Source organism: Trypanosoma rangeli (genome assembly GCF_003719475.1).
Source record: "Trypanosoma rangeli strain AM80 chromosome Unknown Tra_15.4_contig_00002, whole genome shotgun sequence".
Taxonomy (NCBI): domain Eukaryota; phylum Euglenozoa; class Kinetoplastea; order Trypanosomatida; family Trypanosomatidae; genus Trypanosoma; species Trypanosoma rangeli.
The window spans coordinates 19,997-46,214 of NW_021705746.1; the positions used below are offsets into that span (position 1 = coordinate 19,997).

At 47.8% G+C, this 26,218-nt stretch overlaps 12 protein-coding genes and 3 pseudogenes across 12 annotated transcripts, besides 21 other annotated features; all 15 read left to right on the forward strand.

Annotated features, from left to right (window-relative positions):
* Positions 1-1,851, forward strand: TraAM80_00088 (mitochondrial oligo-U binding protein TBRGG1; the record flags this gene model as incomplete). The annotated part of the gene is made up of 1 exon (XM_029377183.1): positions 1-1,851. A coding segment is annotated over one exon (1,851 nt), but the record flags the coding sequence as incomplete, so codon positions are not given.
* Positions 1,852-2,010: 159 nt separating this feature from the next.
* Positions 2,011-2,031: a microsatellite.
* Positions 2,032-2,462: 431 nt separating this feature from the next.
* Positions 2,463-3,695, forward strand: TraAM80_00089 (uncharacterized protein; the record flags this gene model as incomplete). The annotated part of the gene is made up of 1 exon (XM_029377184.1): positions 2,463-3,695. The coding sequence occupies one exon, from the start codon at positions 2,463-2,465 to the stop codon at positions 3,693-3,695; it is 1,233 nt and encodes a 410-aa protein (XP_029242927.1).
* A 54-nt stretch (positions 3,696-3,749) lies between these two features.
* Positions 3,750-3,793: a microsatellite.
* Positions 3,794-4,130: 337 nt separating this feature from the next.
* On the forward strand, positions 4,131-5,507 carry TraAM80_00090 (rac serine-threonine kinase-like protein; the record flags this gene model as incomplete). The annotated part of the gene is made up of 1 exon (XM_029377185.1): positions 4,131-5,507. The coding sequence occupies one exon, from the start codon at positions 4,131-4,133 to the stop codon at positions 5,505-5,507; it is 1,377 nt and encodes a 458-aa protein (XP_029242928.1).
* Positions 5,508-5,515: 8 nt separating this feature from the next.
* Positions 5,516-5,556: a microsatellite.
* Positions 5,557-5,663: 107 nt separating this feature from the next.
* Positions 5,664-5,699: a sequence feature (A-rich).
* Positions 5,700-6,838: 1,139 nt separating this feature from the next.
* Positions 6,839-6,860: a microsatellite.
* A 39-nt stretch (positions 6,861-6,899) lies between these two features.
* Positions 6,900-6,921: a microsatellite.
* Positions 6,922-6,932: 11 nt separating this feature from the next.
* TraAM80_00091 (uncharacterized protein) lies at positions 6,933-7,496 on the forward strand (the record flags this gene model as incomplete). Its single annotated transcript, XM_029377186.1, has 1 exon — positions 6,933-7,496. The coding sequence occupies one exon, from the start codon at positions 6,933-6,935 to the stop codon at positions 7,494-7,496; it is 564 nt and encodes a 187-aa protein (XP_029242929.1).
* Positions 7,497-7,592: 96 nt separating this feature from the next.
* Positions 7,593-7,613: a microsatellite.
* Positions 7,614-7,811: 198 nt separating this feature from the next.
* On the forward strand, positions 7,812-8,222 carry TraAM80_00092 (uncharacterized protein; the record flags this gene model as incomplete). The annotated part of the gene is made up of 1 exon (XM_029377187.1): positions 7,812-8,222. The coding sequence occupies one exon, from the start codon at positions 7,812-7,814 to the stop codon at positions 8,220-8,222; it is 411 nt and encodes a 136-aa protein (XP_029242930.1).
* Positions 8,223-8,623: 401 nt separating this feature from the next.
* Positions 8,624-8,677: a microsatellite.
* A 64-nt stretch (positions 8,678-8,741) lies between these two features.
* Positions 8,742-9,503, forward strand: TraAM80_00093 (SAM-dependent methyltransferase; the record flags this gene model as incomplete). Its single annotated transcript, XM_029377188.1, has 1 exon — positions 8,742-9,503. One exon carries the CDS (start codon positions 8,742-8,744, stop codon positions 9,501-9,503), a length of 762 nt encoding a protein of 253 aa, XP_029242931.1.
* Positions 9,504-9,562: 59 nt separating this feature from the next.
* Positions 9,563-9,591: a microsatellite.
* A 293-nt stretch (positions 9,592-9,884) lies between these two features.
* TraAM80_00094 (uncharacterized protein) lies at positions 9,885-12,014 on the forward strand (the record flags this gene model as incomplete). The annotated part of the gene is made up of 1 exon (XM_029377189.1): positions 9,885-12,014. The coding sequence occupies one exon, from the start codon at positions 9,885-9,887 to the stop codon at positions 12,012-12,014; it is 2,130 nt and encodes a 709-aa protein (XP_029242932.1).
* A 129-nt stretch (positions 12,015-12,143) lies between these two features.
* Positions 12,144-12,168: a microsatellite.
* A 215-nt stretch (positions 12,169-12,383) lies between these two features.
* Positions 12,384-12,414: a microsatellite.
* Positions 12,415-12,981: 567 nt separating this feature from the next.
* TraAM80_00095 (hypothetical protein) lies at positions 12,982-13,178 on the forward strand (annotated as a pseudogene).
* Positions 13,179-13,223: 45 nt separating this feature from the next.
* Positions 13,224-13,634, forward strand: TraAM80_00096 (uncharacterized protein; the record flags this gene model as incomplete). Its single annotated transcript, XM_029377190.1, has 1 exon — positions 13,224-13,634. One exon carries the CDS (start codon positions 13,224-13,226, stop codon positions 13,632-13,634), a length of 411 nt encoding a protein of 136 aa, XP_029242933.1.
* A 264-nt stretch (positions 13,635-13,898) lies between these two features.
* Positions 13,899-13,916: a microsatellite.
* Positions 13,917-14,022: 106 nt separating this feature from the next.
* Positions 14,023-14,043: a microsatellite.
* Positions 14,044-14,059: 16 nt separating this feature from the next.
* Positions 14,060-16,834, forward strand: TraAM80_00097 (uncharacterized protein; the record flags this gene model as incomplete). Its single annotated transcript, XM_029377191.1, has 1 exon — positions 14,060-16,834. One exon carries the CDS (start codon positions 14,060-14,062, stop codon positions 16,832-16,834), a length of 2,775 nt encoding a protein of 924 aa, XP_029242934.1.
* Positions 16,835-17,075: 241 nt separating this feature from the next.
* Positions 17,076-17,092: a microsatellite.
* Positions 17,093-17,122: 30 nt separating this feature from the next.
* Positions 17,123-17,445, forward strand: TraAM80_00098 (hypothetical protein; annotated as a pseudogene).
* A 505-nt stretch (positions 17,446-17,950) lies between these two features.
* Positions 17,951-17,974: a microsatellite.
* A 724-nt stretch (positions 17,975-18,698) lies between these two features.
* Positions 18,699-18,751: a microsatellite.
* Positions 18,752-19,365: 614 nt separating this feature from the next.
* Positions 19,366-19,438: a microsatellite.
* A 1,237-nt stretch (positions 19,439-20,675) lies between these two features.
* Positions 20,676-20,713: a microsatellite.
* Positions 20,714-20,789: 76 nt separating this feature from the next.
* Positions 20,790-20,823: a microsatellite.
* Positions 20,824-20,937: 114 nt separating this feature from the next.
* On the forward strand, positions 20,938-21,687 carry TraAM80_00099 (dTDP-glucose 4,6-dehydratase; the record flags this gene model as incomplete). Its single annotated transcript, XM_029377192.1, has 1 exon — positions 20,938-21,687. The coding sequence occupies one exon, from the start codon at positions 20,938-20,940 to the stop codon at positions 21,685-21,687; it is 750 nt and encodes a 249-aa protein (XP_029242935.1).
* A 657-nt stretch (positions 21,688-22,344) lies between these two features.
* Positions 22,345-22,376: a microsatellite.
* A 174-nt stretch (positions 22,377-22,550) lies between these two features.
* TraAM80_00100 (adenosine kinase) lies at positions 22,551-23,585 on the forward strand (the record flags this gene model as incomplete). Its single annotated transcript, XM_029377193.1, has 1 exon — positions 22,551-23,585. One exon carries the CDS (start codon positions 22,551-22,553, stop codon positions 23,583-23,585), a length of 1,035 nt encoding a protein of 344 aa, XP_029242936.1.
* Positions 23,586-24,225: 640 nt separating this feature from the next.
* Positions 24,226-24,258: a microsatellite.
* Positions 24,259-24,297: 39 nt separating this feature from the next.
* TraAM80_00101 (hypothetical protein) lies at positions 24,298-25,470 on the forward strand (annotated as a pseudogene).
* A 403-nt stretch (positions 25,471-25,873) lies between these two features.
* On the forward strand, positions 25,874-26,215 carry TraAM80_00102 (putative ubiquitin-protein ligase; the record flags this gene model as incomplete). Its single annotated transcript, XM_029377194.1, has 1 exon — positions 25,874-26,215. One exon carries the CDS (start codon positions 25,874-25,876, stop codon positions 26,213-26,215), a length of 342 nt encoding a protein of 113 aa, XP_029242937.1.
* Positions 26,216-26,218: the final 3 nt, after the last annotated feature.

The window sequence follows — 26,218 nt, forward strand, 5'->3', positions numbered from 1 at the left end:
CGTGACTACGGCAACCAGGGCAACCGGGGTGACTATGGTGGTCAGCGAGGTGGTGGTAGACGTGACTACGGTGACCAGGGCAACCAGGGTGACTATGGTGGTCAGCGAGGTGGTGGTAGACGCGACTACGGTGACCAGGGCAACCAGGGTGACTATGGTGGTCAGCGAGGTGGTGGTAGACGCGACTACGGTGACCAGGGCGGCCATGAGGAAGGCAATGGTGGCTTTAGTCGTGGGAGGTATGCACGAGGTGGGAACTCAATCCGTGAGGGTCGTATTCAGGATGGGCGTGGCGATAGTGAGATGCCAATTGAGGGCCCATTTGATGAGCAAGCTGCCAGGAAACTCTTTGAGTTGAAGCGACAGTACAAAAATGCCAAGTCTGGAAAGGATAGACGCGATATTCAACGAGAGGCCCGTCGTGCGATTCGTCGTGCACATGTTGATCCCTCGACACAGGATGAAAAGACGGTAACATTGCTTCTCAACTGCGCGGCAACCTTCCGTAGTTATCCTCATTCGGAGGGAATCAAGCAGGCCGTCCAGTGGATGCGCCAGAATATCGATGCGTTGTCTTCACAGAATTTGGCTCTTTTTGCGAATGCACTTGGTGTACTCTCGGTGGTAGATAGTGATATCATCTTGTTGCAGGAAGTGTCTCCAGCTGTGCAGTCTACCTTTACAGAGATGAGCCCTGTGGAGTTGGTGATGATCCTGCAGGCGTTTAAGCGCAATAAGATATTTTCCAATGCTGCATTGCAGGAATCCATGCTACAACGATTGCAATCCTGCGTTTCACAGATGCCTGTGCCACAACTCTCCACACTGGCAGAGGTTTTGGTGAGTGCTCCTCTTCGCAAGAGCAATGAGGCAGCGTGGCGGGAGTTAACCAATGCCGTTTTATTAAAGGCGGTCTCGGGTGTTGACAGGATGCACTCTCGCGAAGTCATCACATTACTAAGGGCTGCCCCACATTTGTGTGTCCCTGAGGAGCCAAGTCTCCAACTGGTACAACGTGCAATAGACACGGTGGGTTTTCATACAGATGAGCAGATTGGAGAGCTACTCGAGGCTGTGGGCGGGTACCGCACTTTGGAAACGCCACCTGAGGAAAATCTCAATCGCAAACTTGATGAATTGGTTGACGTGCTTTGGACGCGCCTACAAAGGGTGGCTCCATATGTCGATGCTGCAAGCACAACATGGATCATGCGTCAGGCTAGTCGCTGTGGCATATACGTGCCACCACCTACCATGGAGGTCATGCTGGCGGCGGTAGCGAAAGACATGTGCTACCACCGCCACACATTTCGCCGGTGTGCGGCGTTAGCTGAGGCTTTGGCTGAGCAAAAGGCCCAAGCCAAAGCGCTGTTGCTGCTGCTTGGTGATTACTGCATTGGTAAACGTCCTACACGCCAGGATCGAGAGGAGGCTGACTCACCCGATGATGAGGAGGCAGCGAGGGAGGTTCGGATGAATATCTACGCCCGCTTTCTTGGAGATTTGACGAGAGCGCGTATAGCACTAGAAAGGGCGCACAGCGCAAACCCTGAAAATGGGGAGCTGGGGGAGAGTGTGTGGTCTATTCTCTCCCAGCGGTTGGAGGAGGGCGTCTTGGAGGCGCCACCACGTGAGGTTTTGAAGTGTGTCCGGGCTATTTGCACCTCGGAGGATTGCCAGTTACGCAACCGCGCGAATGATGAAAAAATCATGACATTGGTGGAGCGCCGCCTCTCCAGGGACCGCGAGAGCTTCACGAAGGAGATCCCGAAAGAGATTTTGGAGGAGTTTCTTGGCGTTCTAAGGGATCAGCCCCGCGCGCAAAAAGTCGTTCTCGCCTGCTCCGTGTGAGAGGCGATGGTGGGAACCACGCAGAGGCTCCCGCTTCCCTCCTTCGAGACGGGGGAAAAAACAACAACGGATTGAATGAACCAGGCAAGCACCTACGTATATGCATGAATGTGCATGCGTGTGCTTGCATGTAGCCAACAAGATTTAAAAAAATGAACAATATATATATATATATATATAACAGCAGATGCGCATTCCGAAAGGTGGGGCCTAAGTCCATTGTAGATGCAGAAAAAAAAAGGTTAGACAATGGAGTGCAGTTCATTGGGCGTAGAGACGATTCACATTAGGAATCAATGGAGGGGCAGCTGAATTGCCTCCCTTGCTTTTTATGCTGCTTAACAAAAGGGTAAAAAAAAAAGATGAAAGAAAAACTGTTTTCTTTGGTCCTTCTCAAATATATATGGTTATGGTGAGAGAAACCAAATCGTGTTGCAGGGGGTGGGGGTGGGTGGATTTTCTCTCCGTTTGGTGGCCTGTACAATAGTGTCCACAAAAGAAGTTTGGATTTTCACTATACTTTTTTCTGAAAAATCAATAAATCTATACACACACAAAAAAGGACACATTTTTTTTTTTTGGTCGCCCCTTGTTTTTGTCTATGGATCTAAATGTCCGGCCTGTGGAGTTTCCGAGACACGGCTGCTCCCCTGCCTTGCCTGAGTGATACCGCAAGGGCCTCTCTCCCCAATGCTGCTATCGATGATTTTATGGACGGCATGGCTGTGGAGGTAAGTGATACTTCAATAGAGGACCCAGTGAGGGTTTTTGATGTGGCAGCTGATGTGGATGGGGCTGTTCGGGAGGTGCAGAATGCGTGGCTTGAGCGCATTGTGGGCCATGAGAAGACGCCTCCTTATCACTTGCGGATTCCTCACCAGGAGGCGTCGGACATGGCAACGGCGCCACCGGAAGCGCGCGATGCTACATTATATGAAGGCGAGCCTTTGTCTTCTGAAGATATGATAGTCGTGAAAAGTTTACTGAAAATGCAGGGGACCAGCAAGGAAGCGAAAACCAATAGTCGTGGGCGGCGGCGATGCCTCAGCACATCCACACCACCCGTGCTGCATGCCTCAACCGTGATGTCGCAGCGAAAGGGACGGCAAAGCCTCAGTGGAGCAAAAACTGCCTGTGACACTGGAATGAAGGCACAAAAGGTAATTAATTGTCCAAGTGACGGGTACACACAAGAGGAGATGAGGTTGCTTGACGGAGACTGCAGTGCTAAACGCACACCAAAGGTGACGAGACATGTTTTTCAGAAGTTACCCTGTGCTTTTGTAGAACGTATGGAAAGACGAGCTGCCCAACGACGGTTAGCTCGTTCGGCTCTGGGCAATTCAAGTTTGCTTGATAGAGCGACCGGTGACGTTTCCACCATGCAAAATATACCGGCGCACGGGGCGACAAAAACACGACCAACTTTGAGGTACGATGCCTTATCGTTTGAGCTCCAGGTTGCCCTGATATCGCTTGAGACAACCCAAAATACTGGCACCGGATTGGAACGTTGCTGCCAATATGAAGCTATTGCTCTTCGGTGGCATTCTGCTCATGTAAAGAAAAAAGTCTGGAGATGCTGGTGTAATAGTCAACGCATTCGGGCCAACAGGTGTGTGAAACATGCGGTCACGTCCCTGACCAAGAACGCTCCTGTTGCATGTGTGCTGTCTCAGGATGACCACGGATCAACTCTCGGATCGGTGCACCACGCAGAGCTTTTGAAGCTTAATTTGGCCAACATACAACTTCTTCGGTGGTACTTTGTCCTTTGGGCTGCATTCTTGGAAACGGCACGTGATGGCGGCATGCCTTTGGGAAAACTTGCAGAGATTCCGTAAATCTGCAGAGACAATACCCGATTAAGACAACCTTTTTCTTTTGTCTCTGTCTTCCTTATCCTTGCTCTTATTATTATTATTATTATTTTGTGATTGTTGGTGGTTCATCGTGAAACGTCTCGTTTATGAAACACCTGTTTTTGTCAGGGCCTGGTGATATGTACTGCATGTGTTTTTGTTTCCATTTTGTTTCTAGCTGCTGCTCACTCAGAGCGTCGCAGGGAAGCCAGCAAAAAGGGAATAGAAAAAAAAACAAAAACAAAGAAGGTGATAGAAATTTGGGGTTCCGTGCGTCTGCAGCGTGTGACCATCGGGTTCAGTTGATTTGTTTATTTTATATTAAATACAAAAACAAAATAGAACCAGAAGTAGTGCTTACACGCAACACCAACTACAACAAAATTAGAAACATAAACCCAACGAATACCAGGGTGGATGCCGGCGGAGCACTCGGGGTATCTTCAGAAGTTGGGTGGGAGATTTTACAAGAAGAAACAGACCCGCTATTTTGAGCTTCGCGGCTCCATCTTGTACTACTGGAAGAGATGTCCCTCAACAGATGAATCGCCTCCAATGGGTAGCATCGACCTCGCCGACACTCAGCTCATTGACAATGCGAAGGACCCTAGATCATGGGCAATTGAGGGGGTAAACCTCCCCAAGACGTACACGCTAATTGCAGACTCTGAGGATCAGAAAAAAGAGTGGATGGAGAAGATGTCAAATGTGAGAGTGAATAATCAAGAACCGCTCAAGCCGACGATTCACAGCAGTGATGAGGATGAGACAGTTACTTTGTATGGCGGCCGAAACCGCGAAGTGTCTTTGGATGACTTTGAGCTGGATGCTACTATTGGAGCTGGTTCCTTCAGTAACGTGTTTGTGGCCAGCGAAAAAAGCACTGGCAAAGTATATGCAATAAAGGAAATGAGGAAAGAGCTCATTCAGCAGCAAAAAATGGTTGGCAATATTGCAGCAGAGAGACATATTCTTCAGACGATTAGTCATCCTTTTATTGTGTCACTCCATTATGCCTTTCAGACGAAGAAGTGCTTGTACCTTGTGCTTGACTTTCTACCTGGCGGAGAGCTATTCTTTCACCTTGCCAAAGAGAAAGTGTTTGACGAGTACCGGGCCAAGTTCTACTGTGGGGAGATAGCTCTGGCAATTGGGTATCTGCACAGTCTGGATATCGTCTTCCGTGATCTTAAGCCGGAGAACATTGTGCTGGACAAGGACGGTCACGCATGCCTTACAGACTTTGGATTGGCAAAAATGAATGTCAGTAGTACAAACAATTTGACCTTCTGTGGCACATCCGAATACATAGCTCCTGAGTTTCTCCTGGGACAACCGCATGGGCGTGCAGTCGATTGGTGGGCGCTGGGTATTCTACTTTACGAGATGATAGAAGGCATTCCACCCTTTTTTAATGAAAATTCCAACGACATGTATGAGGAAATTCTCAAGGGTGACCTCAAGTTTGGTACCGACGATGATAAAGAAAGTGGCCTACCTGTGATTTCGGAACAGGCGAAGGACCTTCTCCACAGACTTTTGGATCGTAACCCCCAGACACGCCTGCAGGATTTGGAGGAGTTTAAAAAGCATCCCTTCTTTGATGATATTGATTGGGAGAAGCTCAGTCAGCGGGAGATTGAGCCACCATTCCGCCCTAGCAGCAACATATTTTGCAACTTTGACGAGGACTTTACGTCGAAAGAACCCCGGGCGCTTTGTCAGGAGGAGGATGGAGGGGAACAGGCCAGCATTGCTGGTTTCTCGTTTGACGGGAAAGTGGGGACCACTTAGACGCCTCATTATTTGTTTTTTTTTTGTGTTTTTTTTTGTTGTTTGTTTTGCAGAAGTGTTTTCCGCAGGATCAGGAGCGTATGCGTATTTGCCTACTGTAACTGGTGGTGGGGACTGGCAGCTATGAGTGAGACGAACTTATTGCGCGAGGAAGTGAAGAGAGAGAAGAAACGGAAAAAAAAAAAGTAAAAGGGGGAGGCCGCGGATGTGACACATACATACATTACACAGCCGCGTTTTCTCTGTCCATGTTGTTGCCTGTGCACGCGGGGTGGCACCTACATACATGAGGGCCTCCTTTTCACTCTTGCCCCCACTATCGGTGGCAGCAGCAGCAGCCAAGCGCGCAGCAAAACAGAGGAAAAAAAAACTGAACCTGAAGTTTTCCCTGATCTGTATTACCTGCAGCTAGATGCGTTTTTGAACCCTTCCCTGCTTTTTTGTCTCCTCTTTTGGTGCATTGAAGGCCATATTCTCCGGTTGCGTACTTTGTCTCTCTTTTTTTTTGTTTTTCCTTTCTTTTCCATTTGTGCGGCTGTGTCTGAGTAGGTAGTTTTACGCCTCCACCCCTTATGAGTTTGGCGTGACGCGCGTCTTGTAGACTGCACTACCCGGAGGGAAAACGCGATGGGACACGGACGGTGAGAGTGATTGGAAGGCCGCCGGCCTAAAAACATCAAAAAAAGTGAACACCGCATTAATGAAGAACGGCAACAACCGCGATGAACACACATACGCAAATGACAATAAAGGTGCATCTTTTGAACCCTGACGTCGCGCGCTTTCAGGAGAAGGCACAGAGGGCAGTGTGTGATGTTGCCTTTCTGCGCCTGCATGCTTATAATAGAAAGCACAGTGTGCTATTTTCCCCTTTTCTCACCTTTACATCTCTTAACTCCACGGTTACTGCTTTGGACTGCTGCTATGTTGCTAATGCGTGTGTGGATTTGCTTTTTGCCCGCCTCCTTTTTTTGTTTCTTTGGCTGCATACTAGTGGACGCCATTGCCATTTCCAACTAGCGTGCATGCATCTCTCTCTCCCTCTGTCTGGTCCGGGTTAAATGCCCCGACTTTTGTGTTAATTGTGGCCGGGTGAGGCGTATCTACACTTGCGTCATCTATATATGCGTATAACATACCTCTGCACACAGCTGCTATCGAATGCATTTTTGCTTCTTGTCGTTGCCTGCGCCTCCGCTTTCTTTTCCGGTGTATTATTATTATGTTGCTTTATTTGTGTGGTTCTCCTTTTCACGGGCAGGATAATATATTGGTAGATATCGCGAGTGGCGGAGAAAAGGAGGTGAAAATAAGAGAGAAACCACACACACAATAATAATATAATAATAATAACACGAAACAAAAATAAAAGCTAGACGCTAACAACAAAAGATATATATATATATATATATATTTGGGATACTCATGAACAGATTTGCCGTGCCACTTTTTATTGCTTGGGTACTTTTAGCGCTTTTTATTGTCCCCTTCAGCGCCTTCTCTGCTCATGCTGAGAAGTCCATGAACATTGCTGGAAGCGTTTCGGTGCCAGAAAAAGTCAGTCAGTACATTGATGTGCAAGTGATAGATGGATCCAATGGGGCCGTCTTTCGCTATCAGCCGTTGGATGCCACGCGCAGTTTTGCTTTCACCGGCCTTCCACTGACGGCCACGGAGGTTCGCCTTTTTCTGCGACTACCAGAACGCAAGTTTCGTCTAGACTCTGCCGCATCTTCCCTCTCGGCCCGCATCCCACATGCCGCTAGCAACGCTGATGTTGCGTGGCTGCACTTGACTGCAGCAGTGGAGGAGGTTAGCAGTGCCGCGCCAAAGGGGCAACTGCAGGGAGGGAGTGTGCTGACTGCCGCCATCACGGTGATAGGATTGGCCATGGTGGCTTTGGGGCGACACCGGCTGCTGTCGCTGCTTCAACTGCCAAGCGTAAAGGTTCCGAAGGCGCGCAAAGTGATTGTGACGTCAGGCAGGTAAATACCGGAATCGAAGAGCAGTCGTTGAGCACCCATTGGCTGCAAACACAATGCAAAACAATGAAAACTAATGAGAAACACATACACACACACATCAATATATATATATATATAATATGTTATGTTTTTCCGCGTTTTATGCCGCCTAAACGTGCTTTACGATTGTTCTACTTTTGTTTATTTAGCTTACTTTGCTGGCGTGTAGGTGGTGGCGGTGCTCATCGTTCCGCCTTGGACACGTTTGGGGCAACACGCCCCAGCGGAAAATCAAAGAATAGAAAAACAAATTACAGGTGAAGACAGACGGGACTGACGTATGAGTAGCGCCAACGTGGCGACCGCAAACAATACTGCGGTAAATGTCGCTCTTTCTGCAACAGTGGTTTACGGCCTGCTGTTATTTACCGGATCCTTTATTTTCTTTATGAGGCGTGGTAGTAGCAGCTTCTGTGGACGCCATGTTGGTATTTCTGTCTGCTTACTTTCATCATTTGCCATCATGCCGACAGTAATGGCTCTGGGCATCACAGGAGCATGGATCTGCACTGCTTACGGGTCTCTTGGAGGGGCGATGGCGTGTCTCATTACGCCCGGGATGATTCTTTTCTTCTTGTTATTTGCGTGGTGTGCCGCGATCTCATCTTACATTGAGGAGAGAGATGGAACGCTTGACCTTGGTCGTTTGCATCACCGCTCAGTATCACCTTGGCAACACGTGCCTAATTGACAACGGAATTTGTGGGAGGCTTCTGTGAGTGCATTGTTTCGGCTCCCGCGTCTGTCAGAGGGCTAGGCGTAGATGCTGTTTCCCTTGGCCTGGAGGAGCGAGGGGTTGAACCTGGTGAAGAGTACATGCAAGGTGAGGGCGTAATGGAGTTGGAGGGGCGGTTTGGCAGAACGAAATAAGAGGCAAATATGGAAGGAAAACTCCAAGCCCACGAGTTTTTGCTACGACCACTACTTGCTGTATAGCGGATTCTCTTGTTATGACTGCTTTGGGGATGTCGGAAAGTTCTTTTTTTTTAGGGGGAGGGGCGGTCCTGGGGGACGTGAAGCCGTTTTAACGGTCCAACGCGCGACAATGTCACTTGTTTTTTCTTTTTTTTGCCGAAGTTTCTCTTCCTTCAATTATCTTATTCTTTTTTTTTTTTTTTTTATTTGTGTTTAGTCTTGCTTTTTCTTCAAGGCCAAATTGTTGTTGGCAACGCGACGAGCTCCGCTAGGACCGCTCTTAGTCATTCTGCGAATGCCAGGGGTACCCAAAGAGGTCCCCAAGAGGACTCCGCAGCTCATTCCTGGCTGTGACACAGACGGCCGCACGTACAAGTGTGCCGAAGACATGTGGGCACATGAACTCCGTGGGGATTTGTACGACTCTGAAACCGGATGGTATGGGAAGTCGTTGCAATATTGGTCAAAAGTGCCGGCAACAGTAAGTGGGGTGTTGGGCGGCATGGAACACATTCACGATGTGGATGTCAAGGAGTCTCGGGCGTTTATCACATCTCTCCCCGACCGTGGCACTGCTCATGCATTGGATTGCGGTGCCGGTATTGGTCGCATCACGAAATGTTTACTCTGCTCCTTGTACACAGTTACCGATGTCTTGGAGCCTGTGCCCAGCATGCTTGAGAAAGCCAAAGAAGAGCTCAAAGGCTATCCGGTGGGAGAATTTTTACTTTTTTCCATGGAGACAGTCCAGCTAAAGCCAAACACGTATGATCTTATAGTTATTCAGTGGACAGCAATTTACCTAACGGACGATGATTTTGTCAAGTTTTTGGCGCACTGTAAAACTGCGCTTACGTCAAAGGGGTATATTTTCTTTAAGGAAAACTGTTCCTTTGATGAACGGTTTGTCGTCGACAAGGAGGACAGTAGTTTGACAAGATCTGATGCGCATTACAAGCGAATCTTCGCCGCAGCGGGAGTAAATGTTGTGAAGGAGGCGATACAGAATGACTGGCCAGAGGAATTATTCAAGGTGAAGATGTACGCACTGCGTTAACCTACAGCTTTGCTCTGTGACTTGCCGTGTCGCCGTATTTTGGCTCTATACAAAGGAAATGCGTTTGTGTGTGTGTGTGTGTGTGTGTCCGCGCGTATTGGGAGTGTGAGCCGATGTTTTTGCTGATACAGCGGCGTCTGTTAATAAGGTGCGGCCAGCTATTTTTACACTGCTACGTGCTCCGTTCCTTGCACCTTAACAAAAAAAAAAAGAGGGAGTTGGAGATGGAGAGCCTTTACGACATAAAAGTACAAAAAAAAAACATGGTTGTTGTGCTGCCTGTAGGTTGATGTTTTTTTTTATTATTATTTGTTCTCTTTCTTTCTATTATTATTATTTTGTGCGTGCCGTTTTCAGGTATTTGCCTTTCAGCTTAGAAGCATGGTAGAGGGATTACCTTTGGTACCGCACGCCAGCACGGGCACACTCCTGCAGGACGCAGTGGATAATATATTGTCGAGTTCCCACGATATTATTAAATCCACGCTGCGTCTCAGTGACAGTGGAGTCGACGACGTTTCCTCTCTTGAGGAGCTTGTCGCCACGCAGCTGCCTCGCAAGACCAGCAGAATGCTCATGCACGGGAGATTTGACACCACCACTGACATTTTTCAAACTTATCTTGAGGATTGTCGCGATGTGCTGCGCATGGTCGACAACGAACGCTGCTTCTTCCGTGAGAAGGCGCTTAAAATGCAAAACGCACTAGAGGAGGAAAGCAACGAGGCAAAGCACTTGCGTTTGCAGCTTATTGAGTCGCAGCGGGAACTTCGTAAGGCTCAGCGGAGTGCCATAGCTGCTAAAAAAAGGGAGCATGAGATGGCGGAGTCCTTGGCTGCCGCCACGGAGGAGCAGATGCGCCTGCGCCGGCTTGTGCGTGCCATGCCGAGATTAAAGGAAGAACTTCTTCTTTTGGTTCCGGATCGGCGGTTTGAGGAGGCCTTTCGCGACAAGATGTGTTCGATCAAGTACAAGCGTTGCTACCATCGAGCACGCGAGTTGTACGAACAACGATCAGAGCGTGTGGAGAGGAATCAAATGGCAATGGAAGATAGCTTTGTGGAGGGGCTGACGTTGGGGGATTTAGCAACCAGCCTCGGCAGCACCCAGTTTGGCGGATCTTTCACGCTCACGAGCATCTCATCGTTTCCCAGGGCCTCTAACAGTTTGTCGTCACAGCCGTTGCTTGACAGCGGAGTGAAGGATCTTGTGCAGCTTCCGTTTCAGCTGCCCTTTTCCCATGTCACGGAAAAGGACGGTTACATTAAGAAACAGGTTCAAAGATCAGTGTACAAGGTACCACTACAAAAGTTTCGTGAGGGAATTGTTCGGTTGAGCCTTTTGATCAAGCGAACGCAGGACGTTGGGCTTCGTAATTTGTACGGTGTGATGCTCGAGTCTTTTCGGGCCGGTGCCTCTGCATCGCCGTCCTTCCTCGCCGACCCCAGAAAGCCCTTTGAAGCGGCAATTACGAAATTACAGGCCTCGCATCTTCAGTTGTTGTACAAACTTTTGGAGCTGGCAGATTCCTCTGTGCTTATGTTGCTGAAAAATGAGGCTGAGAATAACAAAAGACCTCCTGTTTCTACACGCGACGTTGGATGTTGTGTGTACCTCACTGCTCCTATGGACTTGCAGATTGCTAGCCTTGAGCCGAAATTTGATATGCGGAGTCGCAGGTCTGCATCGGATATGGCAGAATTCGTTCTCACCAATTCCCACGTGAATGCAAACTACAAGGAGATGCGTAAAAAGGCCGAAACAACATTACAACAGTTGTTGGCTTTGCACGGTGCCTTGCAGCGGACTCTACAGACTGTGCAATCGCATTGCCACTTGGATGAAGAGAAATCGAACGATTTGTTTGAGGAACTTTTCCTTACGGAAACCGATGCCGCTTTGGAGGATCCACGATATGAGACAAAAATAGCTGGGGCTGTTGAGGCAGATTTGAAGCAGAGTGCTCAGCTTGCTGACTCTTTGTTGCGGGCCACGAAACACGTATCAGCCCCACAAAAAGAGGAGAATAAATCCCCTGAAACTACGGGGGCGACTCTGAGAAAGCGGCAGCTGGAACATAAAGAAATCTCCCGGTCACTTTCTCTTCCCCAAGGCGGCAGCGTTGTGTCTCGAAAGTCAATAGGCTTGTTAACTGCGAAGCGCTCCGCCTCCTCCAAGAAAGGGCCGAGTTCCCCTCAAAGTGTTGGGGGCACCGAGGATTCAGGCATCCTTGTCGTGACACGGAGCACCGTGGTGGAAGCGATGAAGGAGATACCAAAGGCGCAGCCCAACGCTATTATGGGTGGTTCTGGGAACCCGAACTCCGATGGTCGCCCGAAACGAACTTCTACACTTTCCTTCTCTAAAGCAAAATTCTCCACTGCACCCGGCCAGCTGTCGGGTTCCCAGAAGTTGGTGCCACACGCCCTTTCCCAGGTACATCTCCCGCCGTTAGAGCCATCGCGGGTGAGCAGCAGTGACACCGTACGACGACCAGAGACCACCAGATAGCGACGTAACTGAGGTTGGTGGTGTACGCCGGGGGCGTTCAGCTTTCCCCTCCCATTGTGTCGGTAAGTGGGCAAGAAACGTAGCCTGCAGAATGCTGATTCTATGCAATCAAGGCAATAAAATGAAAAGTAATAATAATAATAATAATAATAATGTAACCTCACTTCCTGAGTTTATAGCCTTTGTCACCGAGAGACCACATTTGACATTGAAAGTCTCGTATGTCATTTGTGGTGTTTTTGATTTGTTTATTTGGGCCTTTTTCTTCTTTGTATGCATTTGTTTTCTTTCCCTCACGTTTTTTTTTTTTTTCACTTGTAACTTGTTGGACCAGATAACTTCACTAACGCCAAAGTCAATGCTTCAACTGGGAAGGGAGGGGGAGAGGAGGGGAGAGGAGAAGTATGTACTTCAATAATCAACAGGATATATGAAAAGCCAGGCACGCACGCACATTCACAGGCACGTGTCTGTGAACGGAGTGAAGAGCGTCTAGAAACAATGAATGTTATATACATGCCTGTACGCCTAACTGTGTTTGCAGTCATTATATGTAGTGCCTTTTTTGTTGTTGTTTTTATTCTCCTGAGAAATGTGAAAGGAAATCACAACTTTTTTTCCGCCCGTTTCATTCATCCTTTACCCCTCTCATGTGTCACACTTTTTTTTTTTGTTTTCATGCAAACAGTGCTTTATTATTATTATTGCCTTTTGACGTCCAGCGCTGTTTTGTTTTGGGCTGGCTTTCCTGAACTGATTCTTGTTTTTGTTTTTACCTTGTGAATATTTCAATGTTTATTTGCATATATGACTCTGCAGTTTGTTGCGTTGTTGCGCTTACCTTGTTGTTGCAATTATGCATCTTGGTTGCGTTACGATTCTCACGACACGTACGCCGTGTCGGGGATAATTGTGACTGATGTGTCCACCCCATTTTCTTTAGCTCCTGTCTTCTGCGCACTGTGGCGATGGCCGTCGTGAAATCCCACATTTTTTTTTATTATTTTTTATTATTTTTTTGGGCGTTGTTTTTGCGCTCCACCACCGGCGTGTGCGTGTCTTTTCATGTACACACGGGCGTACTTGTGCAATGGCGGGGGATGCAACGCAGCGCGAGTTAAGGCGACAACGAACAAAGGTAACAGCAGCACCAGCAACAAAGGGGAGGTTTGAATCACAAAGCGACAGCAACAAAGTAAGTGACTTCAAATGGCCGCACTTGTAGAGGCTGAGCGGATGGAAAGGGTGAAGGCCCTTTCAGAGGCGCAGCAGCGAGTCAATATGCTGAGGGATACAGTGAGAGTGATGGCGAACCGTCAGGTGATGCTTATGGGCAACAAGCGACGCTTTGATATCTCCACAAAGGAGCTGACACGTCTTTCCGCGGATCACTGCGTGTACGAAAGCATTGGCCGCGTGTTTCTACGCACGCCTGTGAACGCCCTCATAGAGAAGCAGACGGCGCAGGCTGAGAGCTGTGAGGCGGAGGAAAGACGCCTCTCGAGCGAGAAGCGCCGCGTGACAGAGCAGCTGCAGAAGGATGAGGCTCAGCTGCGCGAGGCGGCTGAGGCGTACATGGCAGAGATGAACTCAAGACAACGCCAACAGCAACAGCAGTAGCGTTGGCACTTCTTTCAGTAGGATGAAGGGAAAACAAACAACGAAAAGGAGTGGGGGAAAAAAAGGGGGAAAAAGAAAGAATGAAAAGAGGAAGGCAGAATACACACACGCACACACAAAAAAACAACAACGATAAAATAAGTGCTTTGCCATCTAAACGGACTAAGACCGAGTGGTTTCTCTTGGTTGTGTCATGCAGTTACAACACCTATTGTCTTTTGCATCATCTCTTGTTTTTGGCTTTTCACGACTTTTCTCCCGTTACCCCCCCCCCCCCCCCCCTGCCGTTATGTCCGTAAATCCGCCTTTTTTTGTATTTTTCTGCGGGGTGTAGGGGGACGGACCCGGCGAGGGTACGCACACACAGTGGCACTGAGAGAGTGGAAGAAACAAAAACAACAACAACAACTCTGGCGTAGAAGTTTATGATGATGCTGCATTGCACTCGGCTTCTTGCCAAGAAACGGGTACCACCTCTGGGCTACAGTCGTAGAGACTTTTCAAAGAAGTTGCATTCACCGCGGGCGTCAAAACCGTGGCGCGATCGGCACGTTGTATCTAGCGGGCAGATTGAGGTCTCGACAAATACCGAGCATGATACACATGCGGATCTCTCACCACGTCCTCCTCTTGGCATTTATGACGCAAGGATCAGTTCTGTCGAGGACACCACAATGGCAGCTACCCCGCATGCGGTGCTGCCAGAAGCTTCGGATGATACAACTACTCTTCATAGCATGCTACGTGTCAATCATGAAAGAAATTCGAGTATTGCAGCGACATCATCTTCAGCAGGTTCGCTAGCGACGATTCCATTCGGGAAAGGCCTAGAGCTGAAGGTCGATAACGTGAAGAATTACGACGAAGGTCCGATTCCCCTGCACCTGCAGCAGTTCCGTCGGTCTCGACGTGAGGTGGCGGAGTCTATTCTTCTTCCTCGTCACATCAACCGTCTGTTCCACAAAATTATGGGTTGGACGGAAGACGCTGTGGAAGTGGAGTCGGAGTTGGCGACAGTTGGCACCGGCACCGACGGCACCGCGAAAGCGGATCAACTACAACCACAGAGGAAGAAGGACGCGCCGCTTTTGCGTAAAAAGTATGCAGAACTTACCGATAAAATGAAATACGGTGTGCTTCTGGAGAGTTACGAAAAGGACAAATTTGCTATTGAGCACCAATTAGAGATTGCTGGTGAACGGTTTGAGCGGAAATTCCTTGAATGGGAGGGAATGCACGTGCTGGACCAGGATTCCGCGGTTGCCATGCAAGGAGTGCTGGAGAACAAGAGCTCCATCGTCATGGATCTACCATCCTCCTTTCACATACCCGTCGTAAACCGCGATTGCTGCAAAGGCTGTGGGGCACTCTTGCAGGACAAGGACGAGAATGCATTCGGGTATGTGCGTCGAGGGGATGTTGAAAGGTATATCATGGACCGACAAGCCAAAATGAAGGCTCGAGCAGAGTACGCGGATCGGATGTCAGAGCTGCAGGCTCACTGGAAAAAGCATGGTCGCTGCGTCGGGGAAGAGTGGCTGGACTTTATGACACAGGAGGAATTTGATGCCTTTTACAAGGATCAAAGCAAACCCTTTGTTTGCCATCGCTGTCACGCGTTGGAGAACCTCGGCGTCGAGGGTCGGCGTCGGATTTGGTCGGCCCCAGATTTCACAGAGAAGTTGCGGGCCCTGCGGGAAAGGAAGTGTGTGGTGGTGCTCGTTGTCGACATCACTGACTTTCCTGGATCAATGGTGTATGACCTTCCAGGTCTTATTTCGATGAACAACGAGGTTATTATTGCCGTAAATAAAATGGATTGCATTCGGAATCGCTCCTTTAACTATACGAACAAAGATAGGGCAATTGCCGCTCGACTAGTAACGGAACGGTATGTACGTCGATGGGTAACGAGCATAGCTATACAGTTTGGTCTGCCGCGCCATCAGATAAAAGATGTTATTCCCATCTCTGCGAAACGCGGGTGGAATGTTGAGGCACTTATTGCAGCCGTGGAAGAGGCGTCAAATCTGAATCTGACGCGTCCGATAAAGCCCATGCCAACCTATTTTGTGGGTGTAGCGAATGTTGGTAAGTCTTCTGTCATCAATGCCATCGCCCACAAGTTGTACATCCCAGTTCCACCGCACCCGGAAAGTCGTAAAGTTTACTACACAAAAAAAGCCAAAGATGGAACGGAAGCAGTTTTTTGGCGCTGGTATACCCCCCCTAATGTGAATCAGGCGGAGATGCTTGACATTCCATCACGCCATGACAAAAAGGCATCAAAGCTACTGACTGTGTCTTCCCTTCCAGGAACGACGGTGGAGGCAAATGCAGTCCGTATTTCGTTAACGAAAGGCGCACCAGGTGACACAGCGTACCTCTTTGATACACCCGGACTTCTTCCTCACTGGCATCATTCTTCCCCTCTGACTTTGCTGCAGATGCGCCGCACACTCATTCGAAAGTATCGAAATCCACACTGTTTTATACTGATGCCTGGAAACACTCTGTTTTTTGGTGGTTTGGCAGCCATCGATGTGGTTAAGGGGACATCGCGTGGGATGCTGTTTATGGTGTACACCTCTCAGAAGGTTCGCAGCGCGATTATAAATACTGAGCGCTCTGATGAATTTTGGCAAGACCAACTTGGAAAGGCGTTGGATCCGCCTGGTTCGTTAGAACAACTTGGTGATCTTCGGTTAACAGAATCTAAAAGTTACCTTTTTGAGTGCTACCCTCGACACCGTCGCCGTCCGAAGGCAGACGTATACGTTTGTGGTATTGGATGGACTTCTTTCTGTGTGAATGAGGCATGCGACGTAGTGCTTCGTGTGCGGACACTGCCTGGTGTTATCCATGGCGTGCGAGAGCCGCTACGCTACAAGGACCTATTGGCGTTTCGTGGTTGGCCCAAGTTGAAGCGTCGCTTCACCACTGCTGGTCTCCCTAACGAGGAGGGAGAATGGGAGCACTCCATCGCCACTGTCGTTCGCCTCACAGCGGGCGGATCCGATGGTCAGGCAGATGCGACGGACGCCAGAGAGGGCGGAGAGGCACCGGTAGCGAAATTGGTACGCAAAGCGATGCTTCCGCGACACGCTTCTGCGTCATCGACGGCTTTTGACGCCGTGTTGGCGGATCTCACCTTGGGTGGGAGTTTCGCACTTACGAACGGGGCGGACTCAGAGAAGTAAAAGGGGACTTAAAAGCTGAAGTTTTATCTCCTTCTTTCCTGAGGTGGTGTTACCTGTTGGGGCAGCATTTGATTATCGTTGAGTGCCTGTTTCCTTTTCTGGTAACCTTCTTTTTTGCTTTGTCACTCCCGTAGTCGCACACATTCACCCATTGCCAGCATGAATCTACTCATTTTTTTCCTCCCCATTTCCATTTCGAGGCACTGTGGCATTGACTATTTGCGATCAAATAAGTCTTCAGTTTTTTTTTTTTTTTTTGTACAAACACACCACCTACCGATAAAGAAATATGACATTCGAAGCTCTCGCCGGAAAGGTTGGGACTTCCATTTGCATGCTTTGCGTCTGCATCGCATTTGTGTTCGTATGTGTGGGGACGCCAGCGGCGCAGTTCAGAGGAATGATATATTTGGAAGGAACCAAACGTGCCGAAGCTCTCCTGCGTAGCACTCTGGGGCATGACGAAGCAATGCTGCATCGACGGCTACGATTTGCGCCCTGGCGACTTTGTCTGTCCTACCAGTGCCTCCCGCTTACAACAGGTATTTCAGATCCGTGAAGCCTTTGCCATCATCTCAATTTGTGTGTCACTTGTGTCTCTCATTACAGTTTAAATGAATTTTGACGGCTCTTCGTCACAAGTCTCGATGATGATTTTTGCCATTATTGGCTTTGTAACTGTACTGATTCCGTGGACATGCATGGCCGCTGTGCACAACAGGAAAGTGTGCGGATTCGGTTTCCGCACCGGTTGGAAGAATCAATGGAAGTACGGTGCTGCCTTTCGCTTGTATGTCGCTGGCTGGTGTATTTTGGTAATTGGTACGGTGTGCCTGTTTGTGATGTGATCGATGCGGGCGCGTTGATCCGGACTTGTTTCTGTGCTCAAATGCGCGTGGACAACACGCAGCAGCGGGGACTTGTATGACATACCAAGGAAAACGATATTTGTTTTATTTTTGATCCACCCAAGTATGATTTTTACAAAAATCACTCAATTCATACTTTTTTGTTTTGTGCTTCTCCTTTCTCTTACTTTTCTCGGCTATTTCATCGTTGCCTGTTGCTCATGGAAGATTGAGCATTGCGCAAATGAAGATAATTTCGATGGCTGCCATTATTATTGTTATTATTATTATTTCTAGTGATGCGAGCGACGCCACATAATGCCAATACACATATTGGCACCTGCGTCACCTCCGAAGTGTGCACGCTCCGCTTGTAGCAACTGCTTAGCGCTGCACCTGCTCATGGCTCGGCGTGGTTCGGTGGTCATCGGACCTGCAGAGGAGTGACGCCCCGCGGAAACGGGAAAAGGCAGCAAGAACAAATCAAAGAGAACATTGAAAGAGGGGTGAAATAAAAAAAAAAAGAATGTGAGTCGCGGGGTTGCCTTGCTGTTTTCAGCTGGTTGCTTTCGCCAATGTTGGCGTGTCTTATTTCTCTCTCTTTTTTTTTTTTGGCATACGTATTTACTTCTTTTACTTTAAAAAATTTTGACACTTACTTCTGGCCATTTTGCGTCTTATTCTCTTTGGACAAAGACGTAAGGTGCACGTTGCGGCAATTGCACGGAAACGCCTCCTATCAGGCGGGAGGGAAGAGAGAAGACGCGCAGAGAACAATGATGCCCACCGAAAGCTAAATTACCCACAAAAACAACAAAACTGTTGTCTCGGTGACAGAGACAAACGCACCAACAAAAAGAGCAACAACTAAACCGCGTCGGTGATGCCTTTACGCACGGGGTGGGATTGGGATCGTTGACGATGCCCTCGCTTCTCCCACGCATTTCTTTTGGTGGCTTGGGACGCGTTGGTTTGTGTCTCCTTGAAACAGTGCAAGCCCCATTTGGGTCTCCTCCTTGTTTTTTGTTTGTTTTTGTGTTGCACGGTTTTTTTTTGTTATTTTTATTTTACCGCTTGTTTTCTTCTGCAGGGGTGTTGCTGACGCCTGCTCTCCCTTTTTTCCCTATTCCCCTTGCGGACATATATGCGCTTTCGCTTGCCTTTTTGATGTGCGGGTGGAAAAGGCAAACTGGTATTATTATTATTTTACCGTATCGTCTGCGTGTGGTGGTGAAGAGGCCCGCGGCCTGAGAGAGCTGTTACGAATCACATTTCCTCCTCAGTTTGACCATACGTAATGGGAAAGTGTGTCTGGTTGCGCTCGACATTTCTATTTGTTGTTGGGAACACCATTGCCGCTGCCGCCGTTGTTTTTTTTTTACAGCAAGGGAAGCACAGTGAAGCAGCGCCGGAAGGCGGTGGAGGGACTGTGCACGTGCACCCACACACGCACACTGAAGTAGCGGTACTCAAAGAGAACAGGAATAAGTGGACATCAAAAATAGGAGGTCTATCCATGCACTCGAGTAGAAGAAAAAAAAAAACTGAAGGTGAAAACCGAACAAAAAGAAAATGTGCATGGGGGTGATGAAGAGGAAATGGTTTATAGCGTTTGCATGCGTGTATATACGTATACAAAAAAACAGGGCTTGCATGTCGTTCCACATGGCGCGTATTTCTGACTTTTTTTTTTTTCTATTGTTCGTTTGTTTTTTTTATTTACCCCGTGGTTTTTATTTCTCTTTTTTTTTTTTTTATAATTACTTCTCGGTTTACTTGAAGGTATGTTTTTAAAATTATTATTATTTTTTGCAAAAGTAGGATAATCACTGGTGGAAACCACCCCTCCAAGATGGGTACCAATTCAGCGGGGCGAAGGCAAAATGGGAGGGAGGGGGGGGGCAACGGGCCGCCACGTGCGGCAGTTCGTCTTTCGCCGTCACCCGTCTTTACTCTCCTTGTGCTTCCATCCCCCACTTTCATCTTTTTCATGCCCTTCGTGGCTGTGTGTCATGTGGGTATATTGCTTCTTGTTGTTGTCTCCTCTCTCTTCACCGTCTCCCATACCCACGGCAGGAGCATTAAAACTATCAAAGCATACGACAGTAGCAAACTGCAGCAGTAGACAGAAGGGAAACTTTCTTCAGTATTGTCAAGGGAACCGGAATGGAACTAAAAAGAGAACTTGCTGTTTGAGGGATGGCCAAGAAGAAGGGATTCTTTGTCTGTGAGTATAGCAAGCGCATTAGGGCAACGGTGGTGCTTGTTGCTTGCATGCTAAGCGTTGTTTTTGTTTCTATTGGTACCCCGCTCGCTGTACTCAAACAAAAGAAAGAGTCAGATGCTTGCTAGACTTTTTGGGGCACGCGGAAGTGCAACACTCCTAATTGCGACTGGTGTGTCAACTTTGACACTTGCACTGCCATGTGCCAGAGATTCAACCTTGCCGAAGCGTTCAGCGCTGTTGCCATGTTCTTCACAGTATTGTCCGATATTGCTCGCTGGTATTGCATCAGTGGGTCTAATGCAAAGTGGTGGCCCGTGCTTTGCTTGCCGTAGTTAGCATCACTTCGAGCCTCGTGATGTGGAGCGTGGTGTCTGCTGTGCACTACTCTTCGTACTGTGACAGTGACATCTACACCCATAAGTATACAAAATACGTCCCTGGCTTTGCCCTCCTCCTGACAGGCTTCGCCGTGGAGTTCTGCGGTCTCGTGTGCTTCTTTGTGCTCAAGTAGAAACGAATATATATATAACTGGAGACAAAGTAAGACGAAGGGGTAGAGAATGATATATTATGATGCGTATGTATGCATTTTGTACTATTTTTTCTTTGCGTGGGGGGAATGTGGACCGCTTGCCGTCTCACGCACAAAAATGCAGGCACTGAGTAGCGATGTGTCGTTTCGCATGTATACACTTGTGCGAGACTGCTCAGCGAGTAAAGCACGTTTACGAAGTTTATACTTTTTTGTTTCTTTCTTTTTTGAAGTTGTTGTATCGTGTTGTGTGGCTGTGTGTGTGTGTGTGTATACGTAATGAGGGGAGGTGACGGTGGAATGTTATTTTTTTTTTTGTGTATTCACTGCTAAATTCCAAAGGCCGTGTTTTCTTTTTGTTTGCCGTTTTTTTTTTTTTTTTGGGGGGGGGTTTCCACCGTCATTTTTTTCTCTCCCTGAATGGCAGAGGCACACGTGCCTATTTGGATTGAGTTGGGTGAGGGGCAAGTTTTGGGCGGTGCGCCTGAGATCTAAGATGCCTGAAAAAAATGACAATAAGGTAGTGCTGATCACGGGGGGCGCTGGCTTTCTCGGCAGTCATGCTGTTGACCGAGCAATGCGTGAGAGTTACACTGTCGTTGTTGTAGATAATTTGTACACTGGCACGGAGCAGAACACTGCTCACCATCTTGGAAAAGTGAATTTCCACTTTGTGAAGCACGACGTGCGTTATCCGTACCCGGAGGAAGTTTTACGGCATAAGTATGTCTACATCTTTCACCTGGCTAGCCCAGCGTCTCCAGTGCACTATCAGGCCGACCCAATTGGGACAACGCTTACATGTGTTAACGGGACGTATCACTCACTGCTTCTTGCAGAGCGAGATGCATGCCCAATACTTATTGCCTCCACCTCAGAGGTGTACGGCGACCCACTGCAGAACCCACAGACAGAGGAATATTGGGGTAATGTGAAGTGCAATGGAGTACGAAGCTGCTACGATGAGGGGAAACGGTGTGCCGAATCATTATGTTTTGACTTCCACAGGAAGCATGGAGTCAAAATTCGTGTGGCGCGTATTTTTAACACATACGGTCCTCGTATGTGCTTTAACGACGGCCGGATCATTAGTAACTTTCTTATTCAGGCCCTTAGGGGTGAAGATATTACGGTGCATGGGACAGGCGAGCACACCCGCTCGTTTCAGTACTGTGATGACCTTGTGGAGGGACTTTTTTCGCCTTATTCAACACCCAACCGAGATTGGCCCTGTGAATTTGGGTAATCCAGACGAGTACACAGTGCTGGATGTGGCAAAGAAGGTTCGGGATCTAGTGCCTGGAACACAGTCAAACATTGTCTTTTTCCCCCCCTCTGTAGACGACCCAAAGCAACGACGCCCAGACATCAGCAAGGCGAAGCGTGTGCTGAACTGGGAGCCCATCGTGCCGCTTTCTGAGGGGTTGAAGCGCACTGCAGAAGATTTTGCGGCGCGTGCGCGTCGTGGAGAGTAATACATATGCGCATATACGTACTTTGTCGTGGGAAGTAGGATAGTTTATTGGTAATAGTATGGTTTACGATTACCTCAGAAAGTCAGGTGGAGGTGTTATCACAAAGAAAAAAAACAAGTCACAACCAAAAGGAAGGCAAAAGCTAATAAATAAATACAAAGCGATTAGTAGATAAAAGGTAATGAATAAAATCGAGATATTTTAGTGTAATTAATGAGAGGTGAGGGTCAGAATAAGGAATACAATTAAAGGGGCCGAAAATAAATATCCTCTTGTGTTATGGCTTTTCTGATTGGGACTATTATTGGCTATATGTATATACACATATATGTGCATACATCGTGCATTACCACTGTGCAAAGGGTTGGAGTGCCGCATTCTCTGTGTGTGTTTATGAGAGTTGGTATGCGTGAGTGTTTTTTTTTGTGTATTATTATTATTATTATTATTATTATTATTAATAATAATAATTTATGTGGCTCGTTTTGTGTCTATGTACAATGTGGGAAATGCCATGGGATTCTCTATTTCTCTTTCTATGTTGGCTGTTTTTTCTTCCACACCCTTTTTTTTTCTTGTTTTAAGCACGACTTCACATCTTTGGTACCCTCTTTTACAAACGCAGTGCACAATCATGTCTCTCCCTGTGAAGATGTATGTGCAGTGTAATCCATTGCTTGATGTTTTGGCAGTGGTACCAGAGGAGTTCATGGTGAAGTATGGGGTGGTACACGGTTCTGCCTCGCTTTTGGCCAAGGAACAAGCTGAAATTTTTGCCGATCTTGAAAAAATTCCGCAAGTAAAGCACATACCAGGCGGCTCCGGACTGAATACAGCTCGAGTTGTACAGTGGATGCTGCAGGCTCCGAAAGGGTCCATAGTTTCATATGTGGGCTGTATTGCAGATGATCGCTACGGCAAAATTCTCAGGGAGGCTGCGGAAAAGGACGGTGTCAACATGCTGGTCGAGTATACGACAAAGCAACCAACGGGCAGCTGTGCTGTCTGCATTACAGCAAAAGAACGTTCACTTGTGGCAAACCTTGCCGCTGCAAATTGCCTTTCTGCCCAACATGTTTATTCTCCAGCGGTACAGAAATGCCGTGCAGAGGCCAAGTTATTCTACTTGACCGGTTTTACCCTCACCATTGATACAGCCTATGTTCTACACGTGGCAAAGCAGGCACGTGAAGTGGGTGGAACATTTATGATGAATTTTTCTGCATCATTCATTATTCAGTTTTTTGGGGAGCAGCTCAACCAGGTCTTACCTTATGTGGATGTCTTATTTGGCAACGAGTTGGAGGCGAGGGCGCTCTCCGTAGCGAATGGATGGGGCTTGGAGGATGTGGGAGAGATTGCGAAGCGAGCAGCAAAGGAGCTCCCGTACTCTGGCACTAAAGGCCGTCTTGTTGTCTTTACACATGGAGCGAACCCCACTGTCTGTGTTGCGAACGACGATGTGACCGTGGTGCCTGTGGAGCCCCTTGCTGAAGAAAAGATTGTTGACTTCAACGCTGCCGGAGACGCCTTTGTGGGTGGGTTCTTGTCTGGCTACAGTCTTGGGAGGGACCTGAGACGTTGCTGTATTCTTGGCCACTACGCGGCAGGGGTGGTGATTCAGCATGACGGCTGCACATACCCCGAGAAGCCAAGCCTTACTCCATGAGAATGTGGGAGGAAAAAGGGAGGGATCATACTGGATTTCCCCTCCCCCATTCCCTACATCTGCCTGTTTTGGCCGCAGGGTGGATCTGCGGACGCACACGGAGGCTGTGGGAGCGCGTGAAGGTGAGATTTAACGAAGAAATAAAGAAATAACTATGAAGAAATCAGTTGAGGTAAAAACTTTATAAATTTTCTTCTATACGTATTTTTTTACAAATATTAGCTGGGCTCATTTTTTTGCCTTTCATCTTTCCTGCGTCCTTGCTTGCGTATTGGAGGCCCCGGAGTGCAACAAAAGAGTGTTGTAATACTTGACGTCTTGCTTCTGAGGAAATATGTATCAAGAGTGCGCCTTCACGGGAGACAACGCTTGCATCCCTCCAATTAACCATAAAATTTTCCATGTCGGGGGGCTGGAATAAGCGAGGGGATATTAAGAGAAAAAGAAATAAGTGGAAGGAGCGGACAAAATAAGGACAAAAAAAAAGGAGGCATGACTTCTACTCAATCATTGTGGTATGCAGTGTACAGACAGCGCGATAGCTTGTTTGCATTTGTGTGTGTGTGTGGTTTGACTTCATGCATCCTCTGTATTATCAATGTAGAGGGTCATTCACTCCATGCTTGACATGCATCTTTGGTTTTTTTCACCTTTTTTTTCTTTTTTTTTTTTTGCGAGGCCGTGTGAAGTATGTGGCTCCTCGGGGTGTTACCGTCATGGCTTTGGTGGATTTCCATCGTAACACCTTGCCTGTCCGGGTAAAGCGGGTGACAAGACTTGGTGGCTGCGTGCGTGTTTTTTCTCTGAGTGATATAAGCTTCTTGGAGTGCGCATCCCAAAATTTGACAATGTGTCTCCATCAAAATTAGGAACAAAAAAAAAACGCTTGAACCGTATGTTCAAGGCTCATTGGACGTTTCCAAGTGGGTGAGATACGCACAGAGGTTACGTGTCTTGTTAGTAAGTGCCCAAAAGTTGGTGGATGCCTTGTAGTCCCGTATTTTGAGGATTATTTTCCTTGACTGATTTTTTTTTCTTCTATCATCTCCACAATGGGGCAATGAACTATTACTTGATCTGTTTTCCGAGGCCAGCTCGATGCGAGCCACGCCGCATGGCGTTAATGCTGATGGCGCCTTTTGCTGGCCCGCATCCAGGGTAAGGGCTTCATCCTATGAATCATCCACTCTGAGTGGATAAGGCAGTGCCACACTGCCGGAGCCTCCAACGTTTTGCTTAGAATCCACTCACTACTCTTTAACTCGAGAGAATAGTTGCCCACAGCCAGTTACTATGCGTTCAGACGGGAAACGTACTCATTCAGCTCCTTATCAACAGAGTCAGTGGAAAAGACAACAAAAACAAGAATCATCATATCGACAGGAGTGTGGATTTATCTCCTTCTTTTTATCAACCTCTTTCATTGGACCAGGTCTCCTCAGGACATTTTTTGAGGGGTTTGGGTAGTGTGCCCGCATTGTATTTACGACTTTTACATCTCAATGATCCTGCTTTCGAATTAGCTAGGGTTGGGAGGCGACTGCCAAAGCGGCGGGCTTTGTATTAGATAATAACGGGAGACTCTCTCAAGGGCCTTTTTCCAAAGGCGGGCATCATAACTCAGGCACTGGTGATAGTTTTGTGGTGAGCCTTTCCCATTCTCCCAAAGAAAATGATCATAATTGCAAACATGAAATTACTTTGGGTCAGCGTCGTATGCTTTTGGAAATAATTGAATTCATTGAGGGGTTGCCCCATGCACCGCGTACGTTGGACTTGAAATAAGCAAAGGGTATATTTGACTATGCTCTATGGGCCTCGACTTGCGCCGCAACCGTATTCAGAGTTGATTGATGAAGTCGAATTGCGGGTCTTGCGGCGTCGTTGAGAAAAAGGAGCGGGAAACATTGAATTTATGGCATTGCGCACCCGTGAGGTGTGCAAAGTTCTTTTCAAAGGTGCTGTTCTCTCGTTGCCACGTGAGATAAAAGTATTTTATTTTATTTTTTCTTTACGGAGGCGTATATATGAATCACTTTGGATTATTGTTTATTGTCTTTTTTTTTTTGGTGTTTTCGTCTTCTTGCATGGCCCCCACTAAAGTGGGGGCCATGACGGGGAAGGAGGAAAAAGGGAAGATAAGGGGATGGGAAGGGGCACTTTTACCTTGTTACTGTGATTATTATTGCCTCTCTGTCACCACTCAGTTGGTTGCACTCGTTTCTCCACTTTTATTTTCCCTCTTCCTTTTCCGCACTCACAAGGTCACAAAGAGCAGCGGGAAAAAAATGAATGGTATTTACGTTTTTAATGGCAGGAGCCGTCCGACGCACCTCTCACTCTCCCGCGACCACCAACCTTCTACAAATGCGATTCTGGCTGAGGCCAGGAAAAAGCGTGAGCGACGCGAGAAGAATAGGGTGCAGCATGCTGCTGCGCTGTGTTTGCAGCGTAACGCTCGAGTATGGTTGAGCCGAATGGCACTTGCTGATCTTGCAAGAAATTTGTTTTATTCCATTCATGATGAATACCAGGAAACAATGGAAAGATCATTGGGAAACTACTGCTGGGACTTCAATTTCTTCTGTCGTGGTCAGCGCCGTGGGGTTGATGACACTCATTGTTTCTAGAGG